This window comes from Hypanus sabinus, chromosome 5 (assembly GCF_030144855.1).
Source record: "Hypanus sabinus isolate sHypSab1 chromosome 5, sHypSab1.hap1, whole genome shotgun sequence".
Taxonomy (NCBI): Eukaryota; Metazoa; Chordata; class Chondrichthyes; order Myliobatiformes; family Dasyatidae; genus Hypanus; species Hypanus sabinus.
Genome location: NC_082710.1, coordinates 181,712,882 through 181,727,181, shown reverse-complemented (window position 1 = coordinate 181,727,181; position 14,300 = coordinate 181,712,882). Strand labels below are relative to the sequence as shown.

The following is a 14,300-nucleotide window of genomic DNA, read 5'->3' as shown; positions in this document are numbered from 1 at the left end:
GGTTCAGGTGCAGCCCGGCCCTTTTGTACAGATTATACGAGCCCCAGAAGAGATTACAACGTCCAGATTTCTGCTCCTCCCGCTCCGCACCAATTCCTGAACCACACATTCGTCTGCGAAAACATCCTGTTTTGCAATTTAGAGATTGTTGCCCTGGAGATTGCTTTTATAATAAATTTACTTTGAACTTTGTGATAATTTCTAATTTATTTCGTCAGCGATTTCTTTGATTCATTTTAACAGCGCCACCTCATTAAAGTAATTTAATCCAGCCGTCCTAATTTTGATAAGTTTGGGTTTGTTTCCTGGTTCCGCGTGACGCCTGCCGGGAGACACAGTTAAAGTCTACTGGATCGGGGAGAATCGGAAATAAACATGGCTTCAAAACAGCAGGTTTGGAGTTTAACTCAGGAACTGATCTGTCCCATCTGCCTGGATTTCTACACCGATCCGGTGTCACTGGAGTGTGAACACATCTTCTGTCGCTCCTGTATCACACGGTGTTGGGACGGTGCGGAGAGAAACTCCTGCCCGGAATGTAGTGAGGTGTTTGCGGACCGCACCCTCAAGGTCAACCGGGCCTTAGCAAGACTGGCAGAGAGAGCTCGAAAACTAAACCCGAATCCGAGAGAGGAGAGTAAATTTAACTGCGAGGAACATGAGGAAGAACTGAAGCTGTTCTGTACGACCGACAAGAAACTGATCTGTGTGATCTGTGCGACTGCACGGGAGCACAGGGAGCACCGCTTCCTGCCGATTAAAGAAGCTGTCGAGGTCTACAAGGTAAATAGAAAAATAATTTGATAGTGTGATTATTCAGTTCCGGTTCTTACATTTCTTTCTATTTACAAACACAATTCTTAGGCTCAGGTGAAATCTTCCGTAACATCGCTCAGAAAACGCATATCAGAGATCCTGGAACATGCACTGCGTCAAAAACAGAAGATGTCTGGACTTAAGGTGAGGTCTTCTTCAAAAGACGCGACTGTGTCGATTTATCGCCGTTATTGCATTGCGATAATTATTGCCCGCCTTGCATTTGACAGGAAAAGTCATACATTCTGCAGTCACACTTCAGAACTGAATTCTCTAAAATGCACCAGATTCTCGTTGAGAAAGAGCAGCACTTACTTAGAGAACTCAGGGAAGAAGAGAAGAGGCTTCTAAACCGAATGGAGGAAAATCTTCGAGCGATTCAAGAAGACTTAATTTCTGCACAGCGGAAACTCTCAAGCTATCAGAAAAGGTTGGATCAAGAAGGCGCCGTGGTATTTCTCCAGGTGAGGGATTATATTTCAGATGAGTTAATTGAAATTGCAGTCACAAAGCAGTAGATGACAGTATTGAAAGACACAGTATTGCAATCAACTTAAGCTGACGAACGTTTCGTCTGTTTCGGAGCGGTTCTGCTACTGTGATCAAACTAACTTGTCCCCCACAAAATCAGTAGAATTCTTGTAATGCCTCCCTGTCCTCCTCCTCAGCCCAGGGAATCATCTGTTACAATCCTGAAACAGAGAGAATCAGAATCAGATTTATTGTGTCTTGAAGATTTGTTAACAGCAGCAGCAGTTCATTGCAATGCATAATATAGGAGAAATAATAAGTAAATCAATTTACAGTATACGTATATTGAACAGATTAAAATCGTGCAAAACAAAAAAAGTAAATGTATATTAAGACAATGAGGGAGTGTTCACGGGTTCAATGTCCATTTAGGAATCGGATGGCAGAGGGGAAGAAGCTGTTCCTGAATCACTGAGTGTGTGCCTTCAGGCTTCTGTACCTCCTACTTGATTGCAACAGTGAGGAAAGGCATTAATAATGGACGCTGCCTTTCTGAGACACCGCTCCTTAAAGATGTCCCAGGTACTTTGTAGGCTAGTACGCAAGATTGAGCCGACTAAATTTATAACCTTCTGCAGCGTCTATCAGTCCTGCGCAATAGCGCCCCCCCGCCATACCAGAGGGTGATGCAGCCTGCCAGAATGCTCTGAATGGTACATCTATAGGAGTTTTGAGTGTACTTGTTGACATATAAAATCCCTTCAAACTCCTAATGAAGTATAGTCCCTGTCTTGCCTTCTTTATAACTGCAACGATATGTTGGGACCAGGTTTTGTCCTCAGAGATCTTGACACCCAGGAACTTGAAGCTGCTCACTCTCTCCACTGACATTGAGTGCCAGGTTGTTGCTGTGACACTACTCCAGTAGTTGACATATCTCACACCTTTGCCCTCTCTCTTCACCACTTAAGATTCTACCAACAATCATCAGCAAATTTATTGATGGTATTTGAGCTGTGCCTAGCCACAGTCATGGGTACAGAGAGAGTAGAGCAGTGGGCTCAACACACACCCCTGAGGTGCACCAGTGTTGATCGTTAGTGAGTAGGAGATGTTATCACCAGTCCACACAGGCTGTGGACTTCAAGCTAGGAAGTCGAGGACCCAATTGCAGAGGGAGGAACAGAGGCCCAGGTTCTGCAACTTTTCAATCAGGATTGTGGGAATTGTGGCATTAAATGCTGGTCTATAGTCGATGAACAACATTCTGACGTAGCAGCATAATTGTATCACAAGTTATCTATTTCCTTGGACTTGATGTCCAAATACAAATACACCTATAAAACGCAAACCAGAGAAAGTCTGCAGATGCTGGAAGTCCAAGTCAACATGCACTGAATGCTGGAGGAGCTCAGTCAGTCAGGCAGGCTCAAAGATTCTAAGTACATTTATTATCACGGAGTGCTTGCAGAGTACATCACCGAGATTCGTCTTCCCCACGGCCAGGCACGAAATAAAGAAAACCATGGAACCCGTTCAAAGAAAATCAGCATTCCCCTCCCCCCCCCCCCAAACACAAACAGCAAGGGAAAACAGCAAACGGCACAGGAAATCATCAAACCACAAAGTCAACGGAACTGTCTAGGAATGGCCAGTTTTAGTTCCACTCAGTGCAATCGTGTCGTTCGGTGACCGCAGGCGCAGAGCCAGGCCGCCCCGATCAGAACTGCACAAAGTAACAAGAAAGGATCAAACAGAAACTAGAGAAAAAAAAAACTTCAGAACGTGAACTACAGGGTCCAATCCACAAACCGGTTCCACTAAATCTTGCCGAAGACCGGCAGCATTGAGCATTGAGGAGAGAGAGGCCGAGCGAACGCGGGCACTTTCCTCCGGGAGCATCGGGCGAGAGGGAGAGACCAGTCACATGCAAGCACCTTTCTCCAGCATCTACGGAAATGAACAAACAGGCAACGTTTCAGGCCGAGACCTTTCAGGACTAAAAAGGAAGGTGGAAAACGCCAGAATAAAAAGGTGGAGGGAGGGGGATGTAGGATAGCTAGAAGGTGATAGATGACGTCCTGTGCGTTGGGAAGGGAAAGGGCTGGAGAAGAAGGAATCTGATAGGACAGAAGAGTTGCCCATAGGAGAAAAAGGAGGAAGGGACCCAGGGGGAGGTAATAGACAGATGAGAATGGGACAGAGTGGGAAATAGGAGAAGATGGGAGGGAGTGGGATTTTTTAAAACTGGAAGGCGAAATTGTTATTCATCAGGTTGGAGGTAACCTGGGAGAGAATATTCCGTGTTGCTCCTGCACGCGGAGGTTGGCCTCTTCTTGGCAGAAGAGAAGGCCATGGACCAACTTGTTGGAATGGGAATGGGAATTGGAATTAAATGTTTGGCCACCGAGAAATTCCTCTTTTGGTGGATGGAGCAGAGGTGCTCGATGAAGTGATCCTCGGGTCTCAGCGATGTAAAGGATGTCGTATCGGGAACACGTGACAGAATAGACAACTCCAACAAGCTCACAGGTGAAGTTTTGCCTCACCTGTCGCCCGGGTTACGTAGGATGAGTCCGGCCCCTTTCCCGCGCAACACGCGTCAGCTGGTAGTTGCCGCCATACCTGTCCTTCGTAGAGAAGTTCTTTCAGGTCAACGCCTTTGACCACAGGGCCATCAGGCAGTGGTCAGCACGTAAGGTCCAGCAGGCACTGCAGGAGAAGGACGTGATGGACACAATGGGGTGGTTCTCTGAACAGACCGTTCAGTTCATCTGGCAAAATGCCTCATCGCCAGACCTCACCAACTGGCACCAAGACCTCGCCTGGCTGGCGGTGAGAGGGGCCCTCCCAGTCCGATCCCTCCTGTACGTCCGTAACGTCATCTCCACAACCCTCTGCCTACGGGAGGACTGCAGAGAGGATGAGTCGGTGACCCACCTCTTTGCACACTGTGGGTTCGCGGAGAAGGTGTGGAGGAGGATGGAAGGGACAAGTGTCGAGGTTCGCCCCAGGCAGCTGCGTTACAGAGGACTCTCTGATCTACGGGCGGTTCCCGGGGACGCACACGGAGACCAACACCCAGTGCTGCTGGCAGATCATCAACTCGGTCAAAGACGCTCTTTGGTCGGCCCGAAACTTGATGGTCTACCAGCACACGGAGATGTCCGTGGGGGAATGCTGCCGACTGGCACATTCTCGGCTGCAGGAGTCCGTGCTGATGGACGCACTCAAACTCGGTGCAGCCACCGCAAGGGCCCGGTGGGGAAGGCCCACAGTCTAGGGTTCTTCTCTCGCGGGAGTTGAGGGGTAAGGGGGTGGGGTGTATACCCCTCAACAAGTGTATGTAAATATGAAGTAACAGAGTGCCACCTGGGTGGCAAAAGTGTGGGAATGTAAAGACTGTAATGGAAACATTTGTAAAGGACTGAGAGTCATTGAATGGTTTATTGTATATAATTTTATTTTTGAATAAAGTATATTTTGATTAATAAGAAAAGTCTGCTGTAATGGGTGTGAGAGGGACTTCGTCACTGATGGGAAACTAACGTTTAATTTCAGAACCTGATCCTTACAATAGATTAGTTATCTATATCTGGTTTTCATCAATCATTTCTTTTAATAATTTTGGTTAAATGTATAGAATTACTTAGTGCTCTAGATTGCTGACATGCAATTTAATCCATCCGTTCTCCTGCTGATGTTCTTCCTTCAGAGTCACTCCAGAGTTATTATCAAAGTGGGTATGTTACTTTGGGATTCGTTTTCTTGCAGACATTTGCAGGAAAATAAAATTCAATATAGTTTTGGAAAAGCAATATATAAACCAAAACCAACAATTACTAATGAACAAAGAGAAACTGTACAAAACATAATAAAAAATTGAGAACATGAGTTGTAAAGAGTCCCTGAAAGCGAGTCTGTAGTTTGTGTAATCAGTTTAGTGTTGGATGATGGGTGTCCTTAATGATGGATTCTGCTTTCTTGTGGCAGTGTTCCATGTAAATATGCTTAATGTTAGGGGAGGCATTGTCTGGATGGGCAGCCTTTCCCATTCCTGGGAATTCGTGTTTCCATTTCTTGCCATGATGCAATTAATCATATTCCGAATTTTTAGATGACGTAGCGGATCTATAGAAGTTGGCCAAAGTTTTAGATGACGTGTCGAATCTATGCAAACTTCTGAGAAAGTAGAGGTGCTGTCATCCCTGTCAACATTTCTACATCTCCACCTTTGCTACCAGCCAAACATGTTTGTGATTCGATGGCCTCTCAGGAATTCATCCAGTTCCCCCTTAAACCTTTTATTCAAACACTGCCATGGCAGTTCATTCCAAGATTCACTTTCTGACTTTCTGCAATTTGTTAATGGCAATGTCTTTACTTTTTGGTTTGCGTCTTAATCCTCTTACAAGTAGACATCATGTCTGCACATACTCCTTAGGCAATCCATTGATAATTTAAGATCCTCTATCGAATCTACCCTTGCATTTTACCCAGGTAAACGGGCACCATGTTTTTAAATCTTTCATGTTATTTGCATCCTTTCAGTAATCATGACATTTTCATTCTCTCTGCTATTTATTGTTTCATGCTTGTAGCATGGAGAGTTGGTTAGGTTTAGCAACCTACAAAAATTATTGCGGGGGCTGTTAGTGTTGTGACCAGTTCAGATTTGTGTTTCATTTATTTCAGGAGGAAGTGATTCAGAATGAAAGGTAAGACACTCTCTTCACTGAAATTTGGCAAGGTTTTATAAAATTATTCAGGATTTTATTGTTGTTCATTTTGTAACAAGTTGTTTAATATTCACAGGATCAGTAACAAAGAATATAAATTTGATGCAGAAGATGAAATGTTTGAGGTTGGAAAATTCGATCACCCCTTGATGATTAAAGCAGCTTTGAGAGAAATGCTTGATGCCATTAAGCCAGGTAAAAGTGACAGAATTTTTTTCAAAATTAGTAGAGATCTTTATGTCCTAATTAGAATAATTGAGAAGTCAGCACAATTCTTTCCGGTTGGTTTGTTGTACACAACAATTTTCACTGTATGTTTCGATATACGTATCACAAATAAAGGTAATGAATAAATTAAATATCTGAGACCATACGACCGTAAAAGATTGGAGCAGAATTATGCCATTTGGCCCATCCAGTCTGCTCCAGCATTTCATCATGGCTGATTAAATTTTCCTCTCATCCCCAATCTCCTGCTTTCTCCCTGTAACCCTTCATGCCCTGACAAATGAAGAATCTATCAGCCTCTGCCTTAAAGACTTGGCCTCCACAGATGCCTGTGGCAAAGAATTCCATAGATTCACTGGCTAAAGAAATTGCTCCTTATCTCCATTCTAAAAGGACAACCCTTTATTCTGAGGCTGTGTCCTCTGATCTTAGACTCTTCCACCATAGGGAACATACTGTCTATATCCACTCTATCACCATTCTACAGGTTTCAATGAAGTCTCTTCTCATTCTTCTGAGTTCGAGTGAATACAGGCCCAGAGCCATCACACATTCATTATATGACAAGCTATTCAACCCTGGAGTCATTTTCGTGAACCTCCTTTTGGACCCTCTCCAGTTTTAGCACATCGTTTCTAAGATAAGGGCCCAAACCTGCTCACAACTAGTGAGGTCTCTCCTGTGCTTTACAAAGTTTCACCCTACATCCTTCCTTTTATATTCTAGTCTGAGAAACATAGAAACATAGAAAACCTAAAGCACAATACAGGCCCTTCGGCCCACAAAGCTGTGCCAAACATGTCCCTACCTAGGGTTACCCATAGCCCTCTATATTTCTAAGCTCAATGTTTCCATCCAGGAGTCTCTTAAAAGATCCTATCATTTCCGCCTCCACCACCATTTCTGGCAGCCCATTCCACGCACTCACTACTCTCTGCATAAAAAACATACCCCTGACATCTCCTCTGTACCTACTTCCAAGCACCTTAAAACTGTGCCCTCTCATACTAGCCATTTCAACCCTGGGAAAAAGCCTCTGACTATCCACATGATCAGTGCCTCTCATTATCTTGTACACCTCTATCAGGTCACCCATCATCCTCTGTTGCTCCAAGGAGAAAAGGCCAAGTTCACTCAACCTGTTCTCATAAGGCATGCTCCCCAATCCAGGCAACGTCCTTGTAAATCTCCTCTGCACCCTTTCTGTGGTTTCCACGTCCTTCCTGTAGTGAGGCGACCAGAACTGAACACAATACTCCAAGTGGGGTCTGACCAAGGTCCTATTTAGCTGCAACATTACCTCTCGGCTCATAAACTCAGTCCCATGATTGATGAAGGCCAATAAACCGTATGCCTTCTTAACCACAGAGTCAACCTGGGCAGCAGCTTTGAGTGTCCTATGGACTATGATCCTTCTCACAGCCAAGAGTCTTACCATTCTGCCATCACTTTTGACTTACCACAATGAACCACCTCACACTTATCTGGGTTGATATCTTATCCTATTCAAGTTATTTATATTCCTGTTTATTCATATACATGCTTTTATTTGTTTGCTTGCTTATTTTTTCTTGACAAATGTTTATATTTATTTTGGGGAGCCATGGTAACGTAGTTGTTAGCGTGATGATGTAATAGCTCGGGATGTTCCGGAGTATGGAGTCTCTGTACGTCCTCCTCGTGGAACGCATGGGATTCCTCCGGATCATCCGGATTCCTCCCACAGTACAAAGTGGCACTGGGTAGATTAGCTGGCCATTGTAAATTGTCCCGTGATTACATTAGGGTTAATCGAGAGTGTCGGAGGTTACTTGGGCAGCTCTGGTAGTAAATCACACCCTATTATCTGGGCACGTGAACTCAATGCTGCTGTAGCAGCCGGAGTGGTTGATATCCAGTTATTTAACACATAGAGACTGAAAAAAGAGTTAATACCAATGTGGTGACTATGATTGTTATAACAATCTGCGTAGTTCACAAGTTTTGGTAACAGAAGTCTGTGCTGGTGTGTAGTCCAGATACTGGTTAACTCAGTTCTCTCCTCTAATGACCATAATAGCCTCGCAACTGCTGTGAGACCATCCCGTGTTAGCATTTTAAAGGGAATTGTTAGACTACAGTCTGCATTGGCTTGGGCTGCAGTCAGCCTATCAAAGTTGCCCGAAACTCGATGGTCTACCAGTACATGGAGATGTCCGTGGGAAATTGCTGCCGACTGGCACATTCATGGCTGCAGGAGTATGTGCTGAGGGATGCACTGAAACTTGGTGCAGCCACCGCAAGGGCCCGGTGGGGAAGGACCACAGTCTAGGGTCTTTTTCGCACGAGTTGAGGGGTAGGGGGTGGGGTGCAAAGAGTGTGAAGATGTAAAGACCGCAATGGACACACCTGTAAAGGACTGAGAGTCATTGAATGGTTTATTGTACATAATTTTATTTTTGAATAAAGTATATTTTGTTTTTAAAAAAAAATCAAAGTTGCTATTAAAAAAATTAACTGAAGGTGGATTGGTCTATTGTGGGCAGAACATCCATCCTGTCCCCCCTTAACATCACAATGCAATAGAGTGTGTTAATTTATATGTGGAACCCATGCATCTCTCTCTCCCTCTCACACTCACATGGTTAACCTGTGCAGCTGTATGTACAGAGATACACCGACGCCGCACGTGCATTAGATAATCACACGCAGGGTGCAGGGTTACTCCAAGTAGAAACACATACAATACAACAGAAATAAACTCTAACTCAAGCAGAGGGATAACCGAGGGACAGATATCCATTCAGTCTCTCCTAGATCCCCAAATACGTTGAGGATCTCTTTAAAACAGGTGTGATATTTGATCATTACCCGGCATAATCAAAAAATGGGCTCAAAAGTCTACATAGTGTTTATATTTTCACGCTACATTTCAAACCCAGAAGGAAAATGCTGATGCAGCCTTGATGGAGGGTCTCGGCCCGAGACGTCAGCTGTTTACTCTTTCCCATAGATACCGCCTGGCCTGATGAGTTCCTCCAGCATTTTGTGTGTGTTGCCTAAGGAAATGTCTACGATGCTAAAATCTGATATAAATATGAGAACAAATATGTTCAGGATGTTCTTCAGGTTAGGCGCCATGTGGACAGAACAAAATAAAGTCAACATTTCACGTTACCCACCTGTCATCAGAACGTAGATCATGTTTATCTACCTGAAATGTTGATCTTGTGTTTTTTAAAAGTGAAAATAATTTTATTGCCAAAGCTTATATATGTCACCATTTGGCACATTGAGGTTCACTTTCTTACAGGCATTTACAGGGAAAGAAATAAATGCATCTTTCCTACAGGAAAGGTATAAATCAGGCTGAAAGAGTAGAGAGGGAATCTCCAAGACGTTGCCCGGACTGGAGGACCTGAGTTATATGGAAAGATTGAATAAGTTAGGACTGAAGATTGAGGGGAGATTTGATGGAGTTGTACCAAATTATGTAGAATTCTGATAGATTAAATGCAAACAGGCGTTTTGCATTGATGCTTGGTAGGACTGCAACTAGAGGTCATGGGTTAAGGGTGAAAGGTGAAATGTCTAAGGGGACCATGAGGGGAAACTTCTTCACTCATGACAGTGTAGAACGAGCTGCCATCGCAAGAATTGCAACGTGAGCTCGATTTCAAAGCTTAAGATCAGTTGGGTTAGCTACGTGGATAGTAGGGGCATGGAGGGCTATGGTCCCAATACAGGTCAACAGGACTAGGCAGTTAAAATGATTCGGCACGGACTAGATGGGCCGAAGGGCCCGTTTCTGTGCTGTACTTTTCTATGACTCTAATTTATGAAAACAACAACTGACAAGCAACCAATGTCCTGAAGAAGACAAACATTGAAAACAATTAAAAAAAACAAGTAAATAAATAATACAGAGAGAATGAGGTATAGAATCAATCACAAACAGAAGAGAATCTGCAGGCGCTGTAAGTTCAGAGCAACACACGCCGGTCAGGCAGCATCTATGGAGAGATAAATAAACTGTTTCGATGACGCTGCCGAACTTTGTGAGTTTCTCCAGCATTTTGTGTGTGTCAAATCAATCCTTGATTTCCTCATCCACTTTCCTCTGCCTTTCCACTATGTTCTCGGTCTCCTGGCACCGATTTTTGCCTTACCATCTCTCCTCTACAGACCAGCGTGAACCTTGCCAGAGGTTTGTTGTCCATCCGATGTAGTTGGACGAATGCCGGAGAAGGTTTAAGTCGGTGGCAAGGAAGTGCCTGCGGCCGAGCGGTTTCTCCTCCGGTCTCTGGGCCGCCTTGCCCAAGTGTTCAATCCACTCCGATCCCCAGGGACTCTCTAATTCTCTGCTTCTTTCCCCCCCTCACCCCCACCCTACACACAGTCCCTGTCACCCTGGATGAGGAAACGGCGCATCCGGCGCTCGAGGTGTCTGAGGATCGGAAGAGCGTGAGATGGACCGGGGCCCGGAGGAATCTCCCTGACACCGGGAAGAGGTTCACAATCTGGCCTTGTGTGCTGGGATCGGAGGGATTCACATCGGGGAGACATTACTGGGAGGTGGAGGTGGAGGGGAATTGGGGCTGGAGTCTGGGAGTCGCCGCCGAGTTTGTGGAGAGGAAGGCAGGTGTCGGGCAGAGACCGGAGACTGGGGTTTGGGTCATCGAGCGGTCGGGTGACGAGTTTTATGCAAACACCAGCCATCCATCCCTTCTCGCTTCTGATCCAGCCCCCGGGAGGGTGGGAGTTTATCTTAATTACGAGTTCGGAACAGTTTCATTTTTCAACGCGGAAACCAAGTCCCACCTGTACACCTTCGCCGTGGATAATTTCATGGGGAAACTTTATCCTTTCATTGGGACTTGGGATGAAAACCAGTCGTTGAGAATCTGTTGCGACTTTGCTCTTGATCTACCCAATTGTCAGGCCCGGAGAGCGGCAGCAGGAGCGGGGGCCAGGTCCGGCAGGAGAAGCGTTCCTCATCACTGGCGGATTCAGAGACCTAAACTCCGATGAGCCAGGAAATAAAAACCGGTGCAGAGAATAAAGCACAACACAATAGATAGAGAGCTGCTGATCCATTAATTTGAATGCATTAACTGCATCCGCCGATAGAAATCGAAATACTTAGTGTGAAATTAAAGATTGAAACAATCTGTTTGTATTTCAAAAACAGACTGTTCATAAAATAAATGTACAATATATATAAATGACAAAAAACCTGATTGATTTTCTTTACATTTCCAGTGTCGATCTGTGTAAGATTTAAATTTAATTTTATTTAGAGACAAAATGCGGAACATGCTCTCCCAGCCCAACGAGTCGCCCCGCCCAGCAACTCGCCTGTTTATCACTAACCTAATCACAGGACAACTTACAATGAACAATTAACCCGCTAGCGGCATGTCTTTGGAGGAAAGGGAAGCACCGGCTGGAAACCCAGGCGGTCACGGGGAGGATCCTACAGACAGTGCCGGAATTGAACGCCGAATTCTGGGGCGCCCCGAACGTAATGGCGTCGCACTAAACCTCTGAGCTTACTCATGTTACGTACCCCCTAACTGGGTGTCAAACCAGCAAAGACAGAAGAATCCGTTGGAGTCTGGTGGTACTATTTTCAAATAGTGTTTATTAGTAAAATACACAAATCAATATCAACAATGCAAATATATAGATAATATATGTTAGTAATACTAAACCTAAAAGTGTGGGTATAATAATAATCAATAATAAACAAGCTCTATCGATGTCTAGGGGTAAATAAATTGTCATATGTAAGTATAAAGTTCAGTTCAGTTCATGCGTGCTGAGGTAGATGTTGGTTGTTGTGTTGTAATTGTTGGGGAGAGAGAGGGAGAGGAGAGAGAGAGAGAGAGAGAGAGAGAGAGGGAGAGAGAGAGAGAGAGGGAGAGGGAGAGGGAGAGAGAGAGGGAGGGAGAGGGAGAGGGAGAGGGAGAGGGAGAGGGAGGAGAGAGAGAGAGAGAGAGAGAGAGAGAGAGAGAGAGAGAGAGAGAGAGAGAGAGAGAGAGAGAGAGAGAGAGAGAGAGAGAGAGCAGTTACAGCTACAGGCAGGCCAACCTTCCTTCACGTTCTTGATCCGTCATTTTGTTGTGGCCATTCAGGTATGACCCCTCTGTCCTTCAGCTAGACCGTTCTTCTGTGGTGGACTCGTCACTCTGGCATGAGTGGACACACACACACGTCCCCACCGGCCCTGCTATATCACTGTGAGTTAAACTGACCGATCCTTTTTTCGGTCTCTGATGCCCCACACCTTCACGTGGGTTCCAACACTCAACCAGTGCTCAATAGTGTGTCTCCTGGTGTGTCTCCCCAGACCTCACTTTTATCCCCACTCACGTGGTCTCAGATGTCAATCAGTTTTGAATGGCTTTGTCCATCAACTCAGCCACTGAGGCTGTCCACTGAGGAATTTTAATGAACAGAATGGTATAAGGTAAACAACCCTCTCAAAGCCATAAGTATCCCAGAAGTCATAATACGGTGGATCAACAAGCCTCTCTCCCCTGCTTTATCTCTCTCTTATCTGTAGCAGATGTTCCAGTTCCAGCATGTTTTCTCTTACATCTCTATCTCTCGCTCATTAGCAGCATAGCAACAGTTACGGTTTGTGATTCTCCCGAGGGAGCATGGGCAACTCTGCACCCTTCTGCCCATCAGAGCTGTTCATCCTACATAACACTCACAATCTGATCGGTTCTAAAGGGTGATCACATTCTGTGCACAGAAAATCGTTGCCACTCATGTGGACGTTTGGAATGATACGGATATTAAGTTTTTCTGCACTGTGTGTATCCTTTAAATGTTTGATGGCAAGAGGATCTTAGACTACCGACATCCCCCACAAAGCCTTTACTCTAAAAAAGAAATTGTGATAAAATATACACGCAAGAAGAAACTGCATTTCTAAAATTCATGGAATATAGAACAACATAGCATAGTAGAAGCCCTTCGGCCCAGGACATTACGCTGATCTCTGAACATAATCTAAACTCAATTTAACCCTTCCCTCCCACGTCTTCTCCTTCTACTTAAGCACCATCACCCCTGCTGGGACAGAGGCCGCCGACAGTAGCTCTGCAGAGTCCATAAGACAATAAGGCACAGGAACAGGATTAGGCCATTCAGCCCGTCGAGTCTGTTCTGCCATTCCACCATGGCCTATCCCGGATCCCACTCAAATCCATACACCCCATTTCCTTTGATGCCCTGACTATCGGAAACGACCAACTTCCACCTTAAGTGTACACACAGACAGCCTCCACCGCCGTCTGTGGCAGAGCATGCCACAGATTTATAACTCTCTGGATAAAAACGCTCCGTCAATTTTGAGGCTGTGCCTTCTGGTTCTGGATGACGCCACCATCGCAAACATCTTGTCCAAATCTACCCTCCCTAGTCCTTTCAACATTCGGTAGGTTTCAATGAGATCCCCCACCCCGCATTCTTTTAAGTCACAGTCAGTCCCGAAGCTGCCACACCCTCCTCGTATGTTAACCCCTTCATTCCCGGAGTCATCCTCGTGATCCTCCTCTGGACTCTGTCTACAGTATCAGTGCCTCAGCGACAGAAGCAGGGGGTCTGTTACACCAGACAAGACCCAGGACACAGACTGTGCAAGGAGCCCGTTGGAACCATCCAGCAGCGTGCAAGATGCAGGCACGGTCACATAGAAGACCTTTCAACAGTACTGTAGTAATTTTATGCGTTCCACTGTACTGCTGCCGAAACAAAACCACATTTCGTGATATATGTGAGTGATGGTAGACCCGATTCCGATATGGGTCTCTATTGTGGACTGAGAGTGGGAAGGGGAGGGAGAGGGAAGACCCGGACAGACATTCCCTAATGATCAATAAACCAATTGCTTGATATAAAACGAGCTTGCCGGTGTCTCAGGGCGAGCGTGTCTCACCCGCGCTAGCCCAGCACTCCATCTCTGCCATCTTTCCAACACACCTCCCACGGCGCTCCGAGATCTTATCAAATGTCCCATTGAAGCACGCGTAAACAAGATTTGCTGTGGTGTAT

At 45.3% G+C, this 14,300-nt stretch overlaps 1 protein-coding gene across 1 annotated transcript in view; it reads left to right on the top strand.

Moving 5' to 3' along the window:
- Positions 1–329: 329 nt before the first annotated feature.
- LOC132394850 (uncharacterized) overlaps positions 330–14,300 on the top strand; it is a 38,246-nt gene continuing 24,275 nt past the window's right edge. The window contains exons 1-6 of the mRNA XM_059971257.1: positions 330–783; positions 865–960; positions 1,047–1,280; positions 5,983–6,005; positions 6,103–6,221; positions 10,633–11,263. Coding sequence (XP_059827240.1) covers positions 376–783; positions 865–960; positions 1,047–1,280; positions 5,983–6,005; positions 6,103–6,221; positions 10,633–11,263 — 1,511 coding nt within the window. The 5' untranslated portion in view covers positions 330–375. The remainder of the gene's footprint in view (positions 784–864; positions 961–1,046; positions 1,281–5,982; positions 6,006–6,102; positions 6,222–10,632; positions 11,264–14,300) is intronic.